The sequence below is a fragment of the Dreissena polymorpha genome, chromosome 13 (assembly GCF_020536995.1).
Source record: "Dreissena polymorpha isolate Duluth1 chromosome 13, UMN_Dpol_1.0, whole genome shotgun sequence".
Taxonomy (NCBI): domain Eukaryota; kingdom Metazoa; phylum Mollusca; class Bivalvia; order Myida; family Dreissenidae; genus Dreissena; species Dreissena polymorpha.
Genome location: NC_068367.1, coordinates 19,619,392 through 19,641,406, shown reverse-complemented (window position 1 = coordinate 19,641,406; position 22,015 = coordinate 19,619,392). Strand labels below are relative to the sequence as shown.

Below are 22,015 nucleotides of genomic sequence, written 5' to 3'. Positions count from 1 at the left end.
AAATTCAAGGAAAGAGATAATTTATTTATACAATATTTTTCTACACTGGATCAGGTTAACTTATATAATGAGATCGATTTGTTGTTACAATTGACATTTTTTTACCAATGAGCCATTAATAGGTTGATATTACTCAATTCTCGGTACTCAATTATTTTAAATACTGAATTCTGCCAAATTCTTATCTGTTGCTGATATTCTCATCGTAGTCTTTTTCAGTGATTTCCTTTCAAAAATTATAAATACTCAGTTTTAATACCTTTGTCAGTGTTTTTGTTCCGGATCAAATTCAGGGCCCTATTCTCAATGCAAAAAGTATATATTGGGACTTAAAAATTCCCAATAAAAGGTTTAAAAGGTTTAAAAAAAACACAATTAAACTTTTAGAAGGGAAAAATACGTATAGGGCCTTCTCAAAGAAGGAAAAAAACTTGAGTCGGCAATTATCAGACCATAGTCTACGACCTCCTGTAGCAGTTGCTTCCATTCGCTCACGGAGTGTATATTGTAATCTAGAGTCCGTGATTCGCTGCACTTATCAAAATACATGTTACATCAACCATCGATAGATGAATCATTCATGATCACAATGGGGGACTGATCGGGGATGTGTGTACAAGGCGATAAGAAAACATTGCCTAGAGGCTTATCTCGATTGGCGAGCGTTAATCCCCTTGTTTATCAGGGACAATAAAACATAGCTGCTCTTTTGTTTTGAGGGAAAGTGTACTGTGGGCCCTTGCACGAGAGAACAAATTGCAGTGGGCCGATTATTAAAAAAAATCATAGTTCGACAGCCAGCTGGGGGGGCCCGGGCCCCTGGGCCCATGGCCTGGGTACGGGCCTGCTATGGTCGTGAGTTCATGAACAGTTCTTGAAGTTCATAAACTGTCCATGATGTTCCTGGACAGTTCATGAACAGTTCTTGAACAGTCCTTGAAACTTTCACTGGGGTATGACTCTTGAAGAAAATACCCCAGTCATTTAAAGATATATATAATTTTTATTTTATATTGTTTAATTGTTTTAAAACTTTCCCGCACAGATAGTAAAATCCCGACTCGAACGATTCCCCAATACATCCGTTTCAACCTGACTCTATTACTGTATTCTTACTACTTGTCAAGTTTCTAAATTTTATTACCCGATTATCCCGTTTATTCCGTTTTTATAAATCACTTTCTGGTAAACATTTACGATAAAAGCTTTCAATTATTTCTTTTACACAAACCTTGCCATTTTTCTATAGTATCAAATAAATTTTAAGTGACTATTTGTAGATTTGATGAAATATTGCCTTTGAACATGCGTCAATCCCCTGACGTGTTATGTGCTTGTTAAAACGCTCAATACACGCACGCTTTCTATGCAAATGACGCGACGTTGTACATGCTGCATAATTTTATGCGCTCTTTTTAATTAAGAAAAAGATTTGACACAAAATAAATTTGCACTGCTAATTTGAAGCAAGAATATTTTAACGTTGCGGTAACATTTACATTCGGAAGTGTGTTTCGGATTAAAAACGCGCTAACATCGACTTACGGAAATGGGTTTCGGATTACAAATTTAATTAGTCCCATTTGAGATTTCAACAAATATTAACAGTTGCGTTATCAATTCAATGATAATTTGTTTTAACACTTTATCAGTCGAATAAATGTTTTGACGGTATTATGCATGAAATTCACGTTGTCCACGTGGATTACAGTCGGTTGCCATCATCAGTCATCTTAAGTATCGATTATCGGACAAAACATTTACAAGTGTGCGTAATTTATTCAACGAAAATTTGTTAAAGAGCATTACGTGTCGAATAAATGTAAAAAAAACGAGGTGTCTCAGTTCTATTAATGGACATGATGAAATATACATGTACTGGAATTTAATGCATAATTGTAACCAGGAGTTATTTGCACAACTTACTATAAGTAATTAATTGTTTACCACTTGCAATTAATTTCTCGTATTATGAGTCATAGTTAACACTTGTTTACAGTAAAAATTTGTGATGATGATGCCCGAAACCGTATTTAATGTACTGTTCTGTGCTAGTTACCGGTTTTATATTACGTAAATGGTATAACTTTTTGCTAATCAAGCTGCGATAAACTCTTACTTCATGCCCAATGTCAATAAAAAATAATGGATAAAAATAATAGATAGTTAACCCCGCCATCATAAGCATTCGCGTAACGGATTGGACGATGAACATCACAGTTTGATGAATGGAAAGTTACCGGATACATCCTTGTCAGCATTTAAATGACAGTGTAATGTGGCTAGAATTATCGATACGCGCGTCATGCTATTCTCTTATCAGTGGATTATCCATTACCCCATGTGGTGTTTATGGCGATTACTTGTGAAAGTAGGTACCATGTGCTCTTTTAAAACAGGGAATATTGATACACTGATAGAGAAACCTTGATTTTTGTTGACAATCTCCACTTTTTGTTAATGAAAAAATTCACAGATTGGAAAATTTCAAGCGCCCCGGGGAATCTGATTTCGAAATTCAAGCGCCCTGGCGAGGGATCGTTAAAATTTGGCCTGTGGAAAGCCCTGTATTTCCTCTTAAATCTTAAGTCCTTTTGATTGTTTTATGATTTTGAAGCTTTCAATTTAATTTGTTCTACAAAAAATGATTGTGTGTGTATGTTTATTTTACTGCTTCAACGTTTTCAAGCTTATAATTCCAGTTATACAGTAAAAATATGAAAAATAACATTTATTTCAAATACATCAGTTTAATAAAAATCAAGATGCAGATTTACCGTTAAATAAAAATCAAGATGCAGATTTAGATACAAACTCACAAAAAGCGTTTCAAACATGTAAGTTGATGTATTCAATTACTAGATTGCAAAAGCAACTTCCTACACATATATTTTTTGTTTAATTATAGTTGTGGTATTAAGAACACATACATGATATTCAGAGGACTATGATCGAATACAATTTAATTATTGTATCAATTCTTAATGAGGCTTGTAATTTAAAACTTGTTGTGAAGATTTATGTGGAAAACATTTACTATACCAAAATGTAATTTTGTTTGCTTCAGACAAGACTTGGTTGATCTTCTGAATTTGAAAATTATTTGCAGGGCCCTCAATCTGTCAAATCCACGGCCGAAATTCGGCCGCATCCCACCCCCCCTGAAAAGTATACTTTTTTCCCCTTTTTTGGGGAAAAATTCCCCCTAAAAAAATAATAATTTGTTTTTGTTTTTTTGTTATAGATAGATGTCTCATGATTATTATATCTCAATTCTATTTTAATTTAATCTTGTCAAACATACTAAATTATGAAATAAGCAATGAATATAGTGCAAACGTACAAATGTAATAATTAGATAGTAAGTAAAAAATCCCCCAAAAAGGGAAACGCCGCAAAAATTCCCCCTGCTATGGGAAGCAACCTGTTCCTCTAAAATGGATTGAGGGTCCTGGCTGCGCTCTGTGAAAAGTGGGTTTAATGCACTTTCCGCTTTTATGATATTTTTTGTTCCAAGAAAGTCTCCTCTTTATAAAAAAAATCAAGTTTAGACGGATAATGTTGTCCCTGATTAGCCTGTACAGACTGCACATGCTAAACTGGGACAACACTTTACGCACATGCATTAAACCCCTTTTTCATAGAGCACGGCTCATTTACATGTATGTTTTTGTATCTTATTTTGGAAACTTAATTAATGGCTTGATTGTATGTGTAATATATGATTTCTTATAAGCTTAATTTTACCATTAAGAAAATGTGTTGGTGTAAGCTTTTATGTTGGTGGGAGATAATAGCATTTCTCGAAAAATAACTGGAATTAGTATTAACTTTCATAAGACTCTGCTATTTTTACAATCGATTAGAGTGAACAAAAATTTTGGTGACCCACATATTGTTTCAATGAAAAGTATGTAATGGAAAAATTTGTGAGATTTGAGCATGTTCCTAAATTATAATGCCATTGTGAACTGTAGAGATATATAATTGATGTGAATGGTAATCTAGTGAAAGCGATTATATGTGAATGGAAATCTAGTGATTGCTAATTGATGGGAATGATAATGCAGTGATGGATAATTCATAAGATTGAAAATGTAGTGATGTATAATTGATTAGAATGATAATGTAGTGATGGATAATTGATAAGAGTTATAATGAAGTGATGGATAATTGATTAGAGTGATAATGAAGTGATTGATAATTAATACGAGTGATAATGTAGTGATGGATAATTGATTAGAATGATAATGTAGTGATGTTTAATTGATAAGAATGATAATGTAGTGATGGATAATTGATAAGAGTTATAATGTAGTGATGGATAATTGATTAGAGTGATAATGAAGTTATTGATAATTAATAAGAGTTATAATGTAGTGATGTATAATTGATAAGAGTTATTGTCGAGCGCTCTGTCTTCTGACAGCTCAAAGTTTTAATTTCAATAATTAGGATTGCAAGTAAATGATTTGTTTCAAATTCGCAGTTGATTAATTTCAAGCTATTTTATTTTAATACATGTCTTGTAAATTCTTTCTCATCTGTGACTGATATCTAATAAACAAAGACATGATGTCTAGTTTTATTTTCATAATGGTCACACTCAACTGATTAACCCTTTGCATGCTGGGAAATTTGTCGTCTGCTTAAATGTCGTCTGCTGAATTTCTTAAATTAGCATTTTCTTTGATTTTTTTTCAAAGAATACTATCAGAATAGCAAACAGTTTGGATCCTGATGAGACGCCATGTTTTGTGGCGTCTCATCTGGATCCAAACTGTTTGCAAAGGCCTTCCAAATTCGGTTCCAGCACTGAAGGAGTTAAAATCTTGTATAAAGATTATTTCTTAAAGAGACATATACACTGATTGGAGCATTGTGTTTTTCCAAGACATTTGTCTTAATTTTTTGTTTCTACAACAAAAACATAATTTGAATATATTGACTAATATGATGTCATCATCATGATTGTGTTTTTTGCTGCAAATGTTTCTGCTACTTTTGAAAGGTTAAGATATGACTCAAAAAGCAAAGAAACACAAAAAGTAAATATGAAAAAAAATGCAAACAACTTAAGTAACAACACAAAGAGTGTCAACCTATAATAATGTAGAAATTTCACATTGGAAGAAAAAAAGAAAATTGTCAAACAGTGAAACACTGTAAAATCATTTATTTTTGTTTCAAAAATTAAAAAATTGGACATTATTCCTTATTTGGAATTTAAATTGGTTGTAAGTTTACTCATAATATCAACAAAAATTAATGTCACATGAATAATGATGGTTTCACAATATTCACTGTTGCAAATTTAAGTAATAATTTATAAACATTTAATAAACTAACAAAAACTTATTTGAACAGATTATTTGTTGTAAAATAAATACTGGAAGCATAAAATATCACTTGATATAAACAAGTTGCAATTAAACTATAAACAAGTTGCAATTAAAATAATGCCCGCATTATACCTAATAAGTTGCTTTACTTTGAATGTACATTCTAAGCTTGGAGAGATATCATATCAAGATGTTTTTTGTTTTTTGTAATTTGAATCCAAACCAGATTAATTCAGTTTCACCAAAGTCTTAATTGAAAAGAGGGATTTGATGATGCCATTTGATGCAATGTGTATGTGTGCAACATATTTGTTGGTGTCTTTTCTTTAGAAGTATGCCCATAGGCACTGTTGTTGATGGTCATGCATAATTCAATGAAGGTTTTGACACACAGGTTTTAAGTCAAAGTGGTCATACAGTAGATTTGCAACTTTAATGGATGAACATGTAATATAATCATTTTAAAGTTAAAATTATTATATGGAGACAAAAAGAGATTGATTCAAGGTTAGAGGCAGACATGTAAGTGCAAAGAACATTATGCAAATTTGCTATTGGTGGAATATATCAGTTATCCAAATTGAAGTGTCATACTAAAGATTGTGGTAAAAATAACTTGAAAAATTACACAGTGATTCTATTTATTACCATGGATGGAATAATGAAAGAGAATAACAACTGAGAAGTTCAAGATTGTGTAGACTTGAAAACAGAAACATTTGTTGCATTGAACTAATTATTTTCAAACAGACAAATTTGTATTGGATTATTTAAATTCGAAGAAAAAACAATTTATATACCTGGGATTATGTAGAAGTTGAATCTCAGGCATTACCAATTATCATTACCAGACAAGAATCAAACAATCACATCAAGTGTGGAGACTGGGTGTTAAAAAACGCCATACACAATAATATAAGAATGAGGAGAGCCATTTGAACTCATTCCATAACGAAACAACATAAAAGTGTGGAAAGTTTTGCAGATAATCATCTTTTTTTTCTTGGAAACAAATCTTGATTAAGAAAGGAACTTGAACCCATTCAATAACAAAACGACAAAAAAGTGTGGAAAGTTTTGCAGATAATCATCTATTTTTGCTTTGAACAAAATCGGGATTAAGAAAGGAACTTGAACCCATTCCATAACAAAACGACAAAATAGTTTGGACAGATTTGCGGATAATCGTCTTTTGACTTTGAAAAAAAAAATGTCAAAGCAGAAACGATCAGTTGCGGAGCTACCATTGAGTGTGATACCGCACTTACCCATTATTCCATCAGGCCGCAGAGGTTCGCAGGTAGCGCCGATAATCTACGTGACCGATCACAGTCTTCCTGACACCTCGGAGAATGGATATTGCAAGAATGTGGTGGCCCAAGCCTTTAGCCGTTCTGCTGAGGTAGGGAATCGTTTTTAGATTCTTTTTCAGTTGTTTGACCCGTAACTTTTCAGATACACACTTTGAAGTGTTTAAGGTGTTTAGTCCTTTAACACTTAGATACATAATTTGATGCGTTTGAAGTCCCTTCGAAAATGAAATTGAATTTAAGAACTTACTAGATTTAAATTTTAAATATTTCATTTCATACTCTTAGACATAGATCATAGCAGCAAACAGCATAAAAGCTGAACTGCCTTCATGGAGTTACTCTGACAGGCTTTGCTGGTTAAATGCTGCTTGCATTGAAACATTTTCACTTGGCTTCTGAGCCAGAAAGGGTTAAGTGTTGATGAAGTCCCTTAAAGGGAGTCACTGGTTCACAGAATTTCTTTAAGGGACTGCATGGTTCACATATTTTGGCAGTTTTTATGTCCCCCTCTATAGTAGTGGGGACATATTGTTTTTGCCCTGTCTGTTGGTTGGTTGGTTTGCGCCAACTTTAACATTTTGCAATAAATTTTGCTATATTGAAGATAGCAACTACATATTTGGCATGCATGTGTATCACATGAAGCTGCACATTTTGAGTGGTGAAAGGTCAAGGTCAAGGTCATCCTTCAAGGTCAGAGGTCAAATATATGTGGCCCAAATCGCTTATTTTATGAATACTTTTGCAATATTGAAGATAGTTACTTGATATTTGGCATGCATGTGTATCTTATGGAGCTGCACATTTTGAGTGGTGAAAGGTCAAGGTCAAGGTCATCCTTTAAGGTCAGAGGTCAAATATATGTGGCCAAAATCGCTCGTTTTATGAATACTTTTGCTATAGTGAAGATAGCAACTTGATATTTAGCATGCATGTGTATCTCTTGGAGCTGCACATTTTGAGTGGTGAAAGGTCAAGGTCAAGGTCATCTTTCAAGGTCAGAGGTCAAATATATGTGGCCAAAATCGCTCGTTTTATGAATGATTTTGCTATATTGAAGATAGCAACTTGATATTTGGCATGCATGTATATCTCTTGGAGCTGCACATTTTGAGTGGTGAAAGGTCAAGGTCAAGGTCATCCTTCAAGGTCAGAGGTCAAATATATGTGGCCCAAATCGCTTATTTTATGAAAACTTTTGCAATATTGAAGATAGCAACTTGATATTTGGCATGCATGTTTATCTCATGGAGCTGCACATTTTGAGTGGTGAAAGGTCAAGGTCAAGGTCATCCTTCAAGGTCAGAGGTCAAATATATGTGGCCCAAATCGCTTATTTTATGAATACTTTTGCAATATTGAAGATAGCAACTTGATATTTGTCATGCATGTGTATCTCATGGAGCTGCTCATTTTGAGTGGTGAAAGGTCAAGGTCAAGGTCATCCTTCAAGGTCAAATATAATGGGTCAAAATTGCTCATGTCATGTCACTTCTGCAATATTGAAGCTAGCAATTTTATATTTTAAATGCGTGTGTTTCTCAAGGAGCTGCACATTTTGAGTGGTGAAGGGTCAAGGTCAAGGTCATCCTTCAAGGTCAAACGTCATATAGGGGGACATTGTGTTTCACAAACACATCTTGTTTAATGTGTGTCATTCAATGCCTGTAATTGACAGATAAAAACAATGGAATTATAGAGCTTAAGTCTAATAACAAGAATAAAAATTAGGAAAGACAACCCCTGCAAAATTTGTTCTAGAAATTGGAACGGTTCTGGAACGGTTCTAGAACATCAAGAACAGTTCTAGAACGTTCAATATTTGCATTCTAGAACTTATGTTCTGGAATTGTTCCAGAACAGTTTTCTAGAATAATTTCAGAACATTTGTGGAACAAGGCTTAGTTCTGAAATTGTCCCAATAATATACAAGAACATTTTTAGAACATTTCAAGGACAAATAAGTTCAAGAAATATCTAATAATGTTCTAAAATGTAGTTCTAGAACACAATTAGAACTCTTTAAGAACCAGTAAGTTCTACAAAAGTTCTAATGGGGAATAAGAACACATATAGAACAGGTCTAGAACTGATGTCTACAATTGTTTTACAATTGTTCTACATATTTAAAATAAACTAATTCAGGCAATAATAATTTGACTTCAATTTCAAATTAGTAAGTTCTACAAAAGTTCTAATTGGGAATAAGAACACATATAGAACACATCAAAAACCAAGGCCTATAATTGTTCTACAATTGTTCTACATATTTAAGATAAATATGTGTAACAGTGTGATATTACCTCCCTTTAAAATGTTCTTTCTTAGATTAATTATACATATTGTTTATATATAATGTTTGTGTGAACAAGAGTATACTTATTTTCTAATTGTGTATTTATTTGAAGTATATTGTTGTAGTTAAATAAAGTTTATATATTTTCTTATATAAACTTTATTTAATAATGGAATCTAAGATCAATCATCTCACCAGTTGGGCAAGGAAGTCAGGTTATTCCTGATGAATAGTTCTCAGTTACAAGTTCTGAGGGGAACAATGTCCTAGAACTGTTCTACAATATTTGTTGCAGACCTACTTGAAGCAAACCTTCGTAACTGATCTAAACCATTTCTAGAAATGTACTGGAACACACCGACTAGAACTGCTTTGTAATCATACTGATAATCTTCTAGATATTTTTAGGAACAGTTGTTGAACGTTAAATGAGAATAATTTCTAGAACAATTGTTTTTCAACAGTTCTGGAAATTTATACAAGAACAATTCTGGAATAGTTCTAGAACAATGGTTCAAGAATTGTTTTAGAACAAACCTTCAGAACTGTTTTAGAACTATTTGTTCTACAAATTATTCTCATTTAACGTTCAACAACTGTTCTTAAATCATTCTTGACCATTTTAAGGATGATTCCAGAACACTTCTATTCATTTGTTCCAGTACAATTCTAGAAATTTTATAGAACAGTTCTAAAACGTTTCGCAGGGGAAATGAATGAAAGAAAAAGTTTGCTCCACCAGGGCTTGTACAAATGTCCTTAGAAATAAATTCTGTTGCCTTAACCTTTCAGCAGTCCAGATTGTTATATTTGATTATGGCTTTTTAGCTCACCTGAGTGATAGCTCGAGGTGAGCTATTGTGATCACTCAGCGTCCGGCGTCCGTCCGTCCGTCCGTCCGTAAACAATTTGTAAACATCTTCTTCTACTAAACCATTGAGCCAATTTCAACTAAATTTTATGTGGAGCATCCCTAGGTCATAGGACAAAAGAATTGTTAAAAAAAATTTGATCGCATAACCAAGATGGCCGCCATGACCATATATGGTAAAAACCTTAAAAAATCTTCTTGTCAGAAACCGCTCATCAGATTTTCAAAAAATTTCACAGGGATGACTTTTGAGGGCTCCCATGAAAAAGTTGTTCAGAGAAATTTGATTCGTCAAAAAACATGGCCGCAGGAGCTCGTTGAACTTTGCATGTTTATTCGTTTTTGCCTATTTTGTGAAAACTTTCAAAAATCTTCCACATTTTTTGTCCGATCCTTTCCAAATTTGCACAGTGTCTTTATATCAATGAGGACACGAACCCTACAAAAAATGAGCATTATTGGTCCATGAAGTACAGAATTACCTCCCCTTGAATTGAGAAAATGGTGTTTATGCAATAAAGTCCAAATTTTTCATCCAATTCTTTCCAAACTTGTAAGGATTTAGCATGGTTCAAACAAGGGAAACAACTACGGTTTATGCATGTTCTTTTTATTACAGATTTGCCTCCCTTTAATTCATTCAAAATCTCATTTTACAGCAGAGATTCCAAATCTGACCTGTAAATGAGCCCCATATTTACTGCTGGTGCTATGTTACCTTTTCCCATTTGATCATTCTTAAGTATTGGTCTTGTAATGCTGCTACTGCTACTGCTACTGCTGCTACTACTACTACTACTACTACTACTACTACTACTACTACTACTACTACTACTACTACTACTACTACTACTTCTACTACTACTACTACTACTACTACTTCTACTACTACTACCACTACTAATACTACTACTATACTACTACTACTACTACTACTACTACTACTACTACTACTAGTACTACTACCACCAGTGGCACCACCACCACCACCACCACCACCACCACCACCACCACCACCACCACGTCTAGCTATTACTACTGTCTACCCCTACTACTGCCACTACTACTACTACTTTACCACTACTACTACTACAACGACTACTAACTACCACTATCTACTACTACTAACTACTACTACTACTACACTACTACTACGTACTACGACTACTTCTACTACTACTTACTACTACTACTACTTCTACTACTACTACTACTACTTACTACTTACTACTACTACTACTACTACAACTACTATAACGTACTACTACTACTAATACTACTACTACTACACTACTACTCACTACTACTACTACTACTACTACACACCACCACCACCACCACCACCATTCACAGTGACAAAAAACGTATTCACACAATGGCTGCTACTACAACTTATAGCCCATATAGGGGGGCATGCATGTTTTACAAACAGCCCTTGTTTCTATGGGATTTTAACCACAACTGTTCATGTTTATCTCCGACACATATTTTTAGGTCACCTGTCATGAAGTGACACGGTGAGCTTATGTGATCGTGTGATGTCCGGCGTCCGTTGTGCGTGCCTGCGTGTGTCTGTGCGTCCGTCCGTCAACAATTTGTTTGTGTAGACAGTAGAGGTCACAGTTTGCATCCAATCTTGATGAAATTTGGTCAAAATGTTTATCTTGATGAAATCCGGTTTGGGATTGTATTTGGGTCATCTGGGGTCAAAAACAAGGTCACTAGGTCAAATAATAGAACAACCTTCTGTAGACAATAGAGGTCACAGTTTTCATCCAATCTTTATGAAATTTGGTCAGAATGTTTATCTTGGTGAAATCTGGGTTGGGATTTTATTTGGGTCATCTGGGGTCAAAAACTAGGTCACTAGGTCAAATAATAGAAAAACCTTGTGTAGACATTAGAGATCACAGTTTTCATCCAACCTTTATGAAATTTGGTCAGAATTCTTGATGAAGTCTGGGTGGGATTGTATTTGGGTCATCTGGGGTAAAAATCTAGTTCAAATAAATAGAAAAACCTTGTGTTGACAATAGAGGTCACAGTTTTCATCCAATATTTATGAACTGTGGTCAGAATGTTTATCTTGATGAAATCTGGATTGGGATTGTATTTGGGTCATCTAGAGTCAGGAACTAGGTCACTAGGTCAAATCATAGAAAAACATTGTGTAGACAATAGAGGTCATAGTTTTCATCTGATCTTAATTAGTCAGGTGAGCGATTCAGGGCCATCATGGCCCTCTTGTTATCTAAGCCATCAACATTTCGTCACAAAATGTAACAAAAACGGATATAAACACTCAAAATTAATTGATCAATTTGCGTTTGAAATGCTTTATGTTTGTATATATTTGAAATGATGATTATTCTTATTATTGGTCTATTTAATTAGTGCTACATTCCTGTCTAATTGACTTATTGTTATGCCCCCAGTAGGATGGCATATAGCAGTTGAACTGTCTGTCAGTCAGTCTGTCAGTCTGTTTGTCCGCCTGAAAACTTGAACATTGCCCATAACTTTTGCAATATTGAAGATAGCAACTTGATATTTGGCATGCATGTGTATTTCATAGAGCTGCATATTTTGAGTGGTGAAAGGTCAAGGTCATCCTTCAAGTTCAAGGTCAAATATACGACTTAAAAGCGGCGCAGTAGGGGGCATTATAATTTTGACAAACACATTTCTTGTTTAATTCCAAATTCTCAAGTCTTAAGACGTTATTTTCAAACTTAACACGTAAAAAATAGATTTGGAATCGCCCTTACTTTGTTTCTCAGCAATTCCATTCTTAAATTTTTTTGAAGTATTTAACCTTAAATATCAGCCTTAAATTGTCACTTTTTTGTCTAAACCTTTGCTAAACCTAACAAATGATATAATTTGATTTCTTCAAGTTTCTCCCATTTTTCAAGCAAAACAACTTGGAAATAAAGACAAGCAAAAGCCAAGCATGTATTGGTAAACGCAGACAAGTTTTGGCAAATGTATTTGACGTTTTACCACATTGATATGTATTTTGACACATTTGTAGTCACTTAGAAAGCTAAATTTAATTAAAGACCTTTCTTACTAGATTCAAGTTTTAAAGGCTTCATTTTCAACCCTTTGATACTGATGAGCAGCAAACAGCATAAAACCTGAACAGACTGCAAGTTACCCGCAGGCTGTTCTGGTTTTATGCTGGTTTCAAAAGCCATTTTCACTTTGCTTTTTATGGGGGAAAGGGTTTAACTAAAAAGAATAGCCTGAATTGTCACTCATTTCTCTAGAACTAATAATGCCTCCTGTTTTCCAAGCAAAACAAACTTCGAAAGGAGGACAAGTAAAAGTGGAGCATGTATTGGTAAACACAGACAGGTTTTTTGGCCAATGCATTTAAACTAAAAAAGATGGCCTGAAATTTTCACTCATTTTTTAGCTCGACTATTATATATGAAATATATATAGTGGAGCTTATCCTACTCACCCCGGCGGCGTCCTTGCCATTCCCATTCCCGTTAGCGTTAGCGTGCAAATGTTAAAGTTTGCGTACTACCCCAAATATTTCCTATGTCCTTTGACATATTGCTTTTATATTTTTCATACTTTTTTACCAACATGACCCCAATCTATAAACAAGAGCAGACAACTGTATCAATCATTTTGACAGAATTATGGCCCCTTTTATACTTAGAAAATGCATATTATTGATAAATCTATGTTAAAGTTTGCGTACTACCCCAAATATTTTTTTTTTTTTAATTATTTTTGAAAGATCATCTATTAAATGATCACACACCCACATTATACCCCCCCCCCCTCTCCATGATGGCTTATGTTATACTGTAAAGCACTGGAATAGTCGAGCGCTCTGTCCTCTGACAGCTCTTGTCTAGAAATATGCCTGCTGTTTTCCAAGCAAAACAATTTTGAATGGAGGTCATTAGGCCTTTTTTTCTAGACGCTGAGGCATAAATTGGTTAAAAACTTATGTGAATCTGGAAAAGTGACACTTTTAGTGTGGTTTTTACTACACTGGTGAAGAATATGTTACTCTAGTACTAAAAGTACTTTTAGACACATAAACATAAATTAAATATTAAATTTCAAGATACAATCTTTTATGTTAGGTAAATGATTTGGTTTTGGTGACAATATGAACCAAAAGTTAACACAATTAAAATAAAACATGATGAATTGATTTAAATGATGAATAGTCATTGTTATTTGTCACAAGTGTAATTAATGTTATTGTGCAAACATTTTGAACATGAAAGGATTTTGTTGCAGTAAATGAGAGCTTAGTGTGTAATGTTATTTAATTTCCTTTTATCCATGAAGGATTTAAATGATTAACAATCACCTTTCGGCAGTTTTTAGGTCATTATGTTGGATTTATATTTGCTTCAGCTGTTATTTCACAACCTGTTTTAATAGTTATTTGTATTTTTAAAAGTGTGTGGAATATATATATGGAAGTTTTGAACTTAATTAATAGGTATTGTTTTTATATACATTGTGCTTTTTTGGCCTTTTGAATGTAGATATTAAGTGAATTGTTTTCAATTGGCATCATCAAATTGTTTGTTGACTGAGTATATTTTGCATGCAGATTTAACTAAAAACAAAAATGTTTGGTATGAATTCATGTCACTGATCTATTTAAATTTCTGCTCCTTATGTCTGCTATTAGTGTTGGGTTGTTTAAGTAAATTATTTGCAATACAAGTTTTGTATCTCATAACAGAAAAATGTACTGAACTATTTCTAAAGGATGGACTGACAGACAGCAGTAAAATGCATTGAAATAAATCTTATTTAGCAAAAAATATTAAACAATGTCTAAACTTAATAAAAATTATTTCACTACATATATTGCAATATATATTTAAAAACTAATAGCTATTGCACATTTGCAGCAAACAGTCTACTATATTGGATCACATATACCATCATAAACTATTGAAACTGTGTCACATGATTAGCATAAACTATGGAAATATGCTATGGTCGAGATCAAGGTCACATCAACTAAGAGGGAAAAAAACTGATAGGTCAAGGTCACATCAACTAAGAGGGAGAAAAACTGATAGGTCAAGGTCACATCAATTAAGAGGAAGAAAAACTGATATGTCAAGATCACATCAACTAAGAGGGAGAAACACTGATAGGTCAAGGTCACATCAACTAAGAGGGAGAAAAACTAATAGGTCAAAGTCACATCAACTAAGAGGGAAGAAACTGATAGGTCAAGGTCATATCAACTAAGAGGGAGAAAAACTGATAGGTTTATGTCACATCAACTAAGAGGCAGAAAAACTGATAGGTCAAGGTCACATCAACTAAGAGGGAGGAAAACTGATAGGTCAAGGTCACATCAACTAAGAGGGAGAAAAACTGATAGGTCAAGTTCACATCATCTAAGAGGGAGAAAAACTGATAGGTGACAAGTTTAAATCAACTAAGAGGGAGAAAAACTGATAGGTTAAGGTCACATCAACTAAGAGGGAGAAAAACTGATAGGGCATGGTCACATGAACTAAGAGGGAGAAAAACGGATAGTTGAAAGCCACATCAACTAAGAGGGAGAAAAACTGATAGGTCAAGGTCACATCAACTAAAGAGGGAGAACAACTAATAGGTCAAGGACACATCATCTAAAAAAGAAAAAAATAATTTTCACTCAAATTTCAGTTTGGATGTTTTTTTTCATTATAAACAAGGTCACTGTTAATTTAATAGAAAAACTGTTTTTGCTAAATATCATGCATTTGAATAGAGGTTAATTATGAAGAAAGTATGTAGGTATCTTACAGTTTGACGTAGTTGGTAATTGCATGTGGAGTTTGTAAGATGAAAGTCAAGGTTGCTTTTATTAAAAAAAGAAAAACTGTTCACGCACAATAAATTGAGTGAGACATGAGGTTTTGAGCCGAATTTTTGTTTGAATATAGTTTACATTCTGACCTAGCTTGGGATTGTAATCGGATCCTGTCTGCTTAAGGTCAAGGTCATTTTTACTACAAATAGATAAAAATATGTTTGCTCAGTCGATAAACATGGCAGCTAGTGCCCCCAACAGTCTTAGGTTCGAGACTTGCACTTTTACTCACAAAAATAATCCTTAAGAAGTAAAACTAAGGATGCATGAAACTGTCAGAGACAGCTTTAAAGATTCAAAGAATGAGTGTATATGCATGGGTTACAAGAACCAGACGCCTGGTAAGCTAAGTTGTTATAGCAACCTTCTAGTACCGGTATTCAAGTGCTCATGGGTTCAAGTCTGTATGAGGCACATTTTTCTTGCAAGGTCAACTTCAGCAAACAGCATACAGGAAATAGTTGCTTAAAATGCTTTTAGTTGATTTTCTAATGTTAATCTGGAGGAAATTCAGTGGCATCATGGTTGATAGATCCAATTATATTACGTTGCCAGCAAGTCAGAGATTATTGGATGTAGCTATAAATGCATTTAATGAATGTGACAGACTGTCAGCACAACTGTCTTATTTGGAGAGACGTGTTTTTGTAAGGATGACTTACAAGACTTTCATTATGAAATATGTTTATGAATGAGCTAAATAACTATGTACCAGATAGTTCTTAACAGGCCACTAAATACAAGAAAATTATGTGCAATAAATGAAATACCTAAATAATGGTCAGTCATTGATAGTCATGTAATAGTAAATCAAATACCATGTAGTCTTGTTAAATATCCACAATCATATTGGGTCATTTGCATTTGAGTTTTCTATGGGGCATATTTGCAGCTCTAGCCCTTTCCTCGATAGATGCGTATAATCCCGAGTCTATCGATTCCCCGATACATGCGTTTATTACCGTCTCTATCGATTACCGCATACATGCGAATTTGGCCGTGTCTATCCATTACCCGATAATCCCGTATATTCCCTATGTCCATTTTCAAATGCAAATTCTGATTGATATTAACGACAAAAGTGCTCAAGAAAACTCATAAACACAAACATCCGACATTTTTCTAAAGTGTCAAATAAATTTCGGCATATGTTTCTATTTAAAGATTTGATAAAATAGGTGTCCAATCGGGACAATGGTATTCAAATTAGCGTAAATAACATAATGTGGTGTGCGCGCATCGTGTACAGTTATTGTTCTGTTACAAATTGTAGCCAGAAATAAATACATGTATATGCCCATGATATTTTCGTGTCAGGTCTTTGTTTGGACAAAAAGAGCGCGAAAATAGGCATGGGTGTATTTATTTATAACAAAAACTGCGTAGCGCAGACAGCAACGTAAAAGCTTCGTAGTAAATTTCCATTTAAGTATTGGGGCATCTCGCAAATGATTTTGACATTTTCCTGCATAAAATAAAAGTAATAAACGCTGTATCATTTTCATATGTTAGTTCCTTCAATATTGCAACAATTATTGTACTGTATCTGATTGCACGCAAAGTGCCGTGTACAGTTCATGAATATTCTTTTACAACGACCAATTAACAGCGTCATCTATATTTAGATTTTATGCAATATGTACAAGTCATTTTCTGGAAATTGGGAGAAAGTAAAAGTGATTTTCGAAAATAGACCAACGTTTTTTTCCATTTAATTTGTCATAATTATTTATATTTTATGTTGTCTGTGTATGTTTGTTTGGTTCTCATTTATCTTATTAAAATTAATATCGTAATGATAAATGTTTAAAGCAAGTCCCGTTTCCGAGATCATTTACGAGAATTACATCAATATATTTACTGACATATAAAATCATGGTTTTGACAGACGACACGTGCTAATCTAAAGTTGGTGTTTTTGTAATACACAGGATATTGGATTATCGCTGCTTGATTGAGCAATAAAACAAAGACGCAGTCGGCGGTTTTCAGTAGGCCTTTTGTACTGACCAACATAATAATTAATAATGCATGTGCTTATCTAACATTTAGGGATAAAACACACGGGATACTAGACACTTTGGGCTTGTTTGGGCCATAAAACGCAATCCAGGTGGCTTTTTTCAGTAGCACACGTGTCCAGAAACTAACGAGTTCGGGTAATAAAGCACAGAGATTATGATCTGAAAACTGCATGGAGTCTGAAATAAAAACAAAATGCCGACAAATCAAAAGATTAATCTCTTAATGTTACAATTCAATATTTTAAGGTGGGGTTCTCACTGCACTTCTTGTTGCATTCGCATACGCTTGTATTACTTGTTATAACTTATATCCTCGTATTATTTATAAGAATACAGACTTAAAATTTATATGGTTGGAATGAGAATTTATTTCTCTACAATATTTACATTGACACAAATGATGTGAAATGCAAGAAATTAAGTGAAAATTAAGCCTAAACAAGACAGGTGTAACAGTTGAGAATGTTTCCATTATTTTCCCAATAACCCTTTTGAGATGGTGTAGTCAGGCTTATCAGCTGTATATGGAGTCACTGTTATCAGAACAGCAGGACTGGTATTGGCCTGGAGTAGCAGATCAGATAAGAGGTCTATCAGGGAAAGGGCTAGTTAAAAAACAAAAATTATTTAAACAAACACGTGGCAGTGTTCTTTAAGACTACTATGTTTAATATTGTTTACTAAAAAATTCATGGGATGTAATATATTGAACAATTTTGATGATTTGTTTGGTTTTCAAAATATTTTGGAAAAAAATTGCAATGGCCTTAATATTGGAGTACTTTATTAAAACTATAAATTTTGACCTACATTCATATCATTTTAATAAAAACCTTTAATTATATGGTAATATTAAACATAGCACAAAGGATGTTATATGCAATTCAACCTACATATATTCTAAAGCTTTTCCGGTGATTTTACATGATATGGGTGTATTTTCAGGTTTTTGTATACTCTTACGTTATGCTAATGAGCAGATGATATGAGACACAAGTTAAAAGTTCAATTTTCTTACGTAAGCTGTATCAGCATTTTCTTATGTGTTTCGTATTAAATTTGGCAAAAAATATAAGAATGAGGAAAGCCATTGAACCCATTCAATAACAAAACGACAAAATAGTGTGAGGACAGATTTGAGGATAATCGTCTTTTGACTTTGGAAAAAAATAACAAAATGTCAAAGCAAAAGCGATCAGTTGCGGAGCTTCCATTGAGTGTGATACCGCACTTACCCATAATTCCATCAGGCCGCAGAGGCTCGCAGGTCGCGCCGATAATCTACGTGACTGATCACAGTCTTCCTGACACCTCGGAGAATGGATATTGCAAGAATGTGGTGACCCAAGCCTTTAGCCGTTCTGCTGAGGTAGGGAATCGTTTTAGATTCTTTTTCAGTTGTTTGACCATTAACTTTTCAGATGCACACTTTGAAGTGCTTAAGTTGTTTAGTCATTTACCACTTAGATACATAATTTGATGCGTGTGTAGTCCCTTAGAACATATTAAATTTAAGAAATTACTTGATTCAAGTTTTAAATGTTCCATTTCCTACCCTAAGACATAGTTCAGCAAACAGCATAAAAGCTGAAATGCCTGCAAGTGAATTACTCACACTGGCTGTGCTCAGATTTTAAGCTGGGTGCATTGAACAATTTTCACTTGGCTTCTGAGCCAGAATGGGTAAAGTGTTGATGAAGTCCCTTCAAGGGACTGGTTCACAGATTATCTTAAAGGGACTCATGGTTCACAGATTTTCTTAAAGGGACTGTTTCACATATTTTCTTAAAGGGACTGGTTCACAGATTTTCTAAAATGGACTGGTTCACAGATTTTCTTAAAGGGACTGGTTCACAATTTTGCATAAGGGACTGGTTCACAGATTTTCTTAAAGGGACTGGTTCACATATTTTCTTAAAGGGACTGGTTCACAGATTTTCTTTAAGGGACTGGTTCACTGATTTTTGCAGTTTTTAGCATAGGTGCGTTTACGCACCTATGCTTATGGTATATACCACATTTCAAAAATCCACATCCATCGGTTGCCCTTTATGAAGCCTTACCTGATCAAAAATCAGACGAAATATCTATTTAATTTAGTATATGGTCATTCTTACAATATTTTTTTTAAAACGTTTTTCTAACGTTTTCTTCCAAGAATATTGCTGACGCCGTTTTTAGTGAATTTTTCTAAGAACGTTTTATGTCAAAAAATCTTCTTATAACCTAAAACAAATTTCGTTCGTAAAACAATTCTATCTGCACTATAAATCTCAATCTCCTACGCAGTGGCCTCCCTTATACTAGAAGTTACTGACCGGGCGAAGCAAGCGAAGTAACTGCTGTGAGGAGTTTCTATAAAAATCTGCATTCAGAAATCTGTATTCAGAACTCAATCTGTTGTGCACGTCTGCATCTAACGCTTACCACAAGTTTTACGACAAATTCTTGACGCAGACGAATAGGGTAGCGTCTATTTTCATTTGTGAAAAGAATAGAGAAAAGAATCGATACAGATCTGTCCGTGCTTAAATTTTGAAAGGCTTGGGTAATTATTTTTCATAAGCGTTTCAAACACTGGTGTAAATGGAAAGATTATCTATTTAAATAGTCTGTAATTGTTTGAAATTATTGATTTGAGAAATTCGCGGATGGCGATATCGAACTACATTATACCACGTGAGGCCATTCTTCCCTGTATCTTGCACCTATGCTTTTAACGCCATCGGCGCTCTCGTTTAATGTGTGTCATTCAGTACCTGTGTAATTGACAGATGAAAACATTGGAATTATAGAGCTTTAAGTCTAATAACAAGAATAAAAATATGGAAAGGCAAAGGAATGAAAGAAAAAAGTTTGCTCCACCAGGGCTTGTACAAATGTCCTTAGAAATAAAATGCTGTTGCCTTAACCTTTCAGCATGATCCAGACTGATATATTTGATTATGGCTTTTTATCTAAGCCATCGACATGTTGTCGCAAAATGTAACACAAACGGATATAATTAAACACTCAAAATTAATTGATCATTTTGCGTTTGAAATGGTTTATATTTTTATCTATTCGAAATGATGATTATTTTTAAACAAAACTGTTCATTATTGGTCTATTTAATTAGTGCTATTTTCTCCCAGCTCACAGTACAGTAATCTGTTTAATTTTATGCCCCCAGTAGTGTGGCATATAGCATTTTAACTGTCCGTCCATCAGTCCGTCCGTCCGAAAACTTTAACATTAGACGTAACTTTTGCAATATTGAAGATTATAAGCAACTAGATATTTGACATGCATGTGTATCTCATTGAGCTGCACATTTTGAGTGGTGAAAGGTCATGAAGGTCATTCTTCAAGGTCAAAGGTAAAAAACAAATCCAAGGAAAGTAACAAGCTTTAAAGGAAGATAATTTCTATTTATCATTTGGCAGGTACAGATCATTTTCACAAGGGAAGTAATATTTTTTGTTCTTGTTATTACAGTTTTGTTAATAAATTTGTTTGATATGAAACAATAAAATATGTGAACAAGTGCCTTTAAAACCTCAGCTTGCCTCAAGTCAACAAAGTTTCTAAAAAATGAGACGTATCAAAAATCTTTTCAAATTGACAGCTAATTTATCAACATACAAGAAACGGCATTGATATTGTAAAAGTATCAAATAATTACATTTTGGTAATTATTATTAGTATAGTTTCTATCTATCGCATACAATGTATATGATGAATCTGGAATAAATTGAGTTGGTACATTCAAGCTACTATTTATTTCAATTTCACCAAACACTTTCAAACATGCACATAAATAAATTAATTTCCCCATAAACAAAAGTTTAGTTTTCAGTGAGATAAAGGCTGTTTTCCATATTAGAATCTAAGCTTTTTTAGCATGCATTGGCTTATGTGTGGTGGACAGCAGATTTAACAAAATGCATAAGTGCACCAAATTGAAATTGTTGTCTGTGCTTGAAAAAGTGAGGCCATACAGGTATCGCCTGCGGGAGCTTTTGTGCTTGCCTTTTGTCCGTCGTGCGACGTGCGTTGTCCGTAATTGTGCGGCGTCAACATTTGCCTTGTTAACTCTGTAGAGGCCACATTTATTGTCCAATCTTCATGAAATTTAGTCAGAAGGTTGGTCTCAATAATATCTTGTATGAGTTCAAAAATGGGTACATTTGCTTGAAAAACATAACTGCCAAGGGGCGGGGCATTTTTCCTGGCAATTATTGTCTAATCTCCATGAAACGTAGTTAGAAGATTCATACAAATAATATCTTGGACAAGTTAAAAAATGATGCTGGTTGGTTGAAAA

General features: G+C 33.9%; 1 protein-coding gene across 4 annotated transcripts in view; it reads left to right on the top strand.

Annotated features, from left to right (window-relative positions):
• The window catches only part of LOC127856499 (5'-AMP-activated protein kinase subunit gamma-1-like), a 423,354-nt gene that overhangs the window by 78,073 nt on the left and 323,266 nt on the right, over positions 1-22,015 (top strand). Inside the window, exon 1 of one of the 4 annotated variants that reach the window (XM_052392760.1) lies at positions 6,538-6,744. The exons of the other annotated variants lie outside the window; for them this stretch is intronic. Within the exon in view, the coding sequence (XP_052248720.1) occupies positions 6,553-6,744 (192 nt within the window). The 5' untranslated portion in view covers positions 6,538-6,552. Of the gene's footprint in view, positions 1-6,537; positions 6,745-22,015 lie in introns of those variants that run through there. 4 annotated transcript variants of the gene reach the window in all.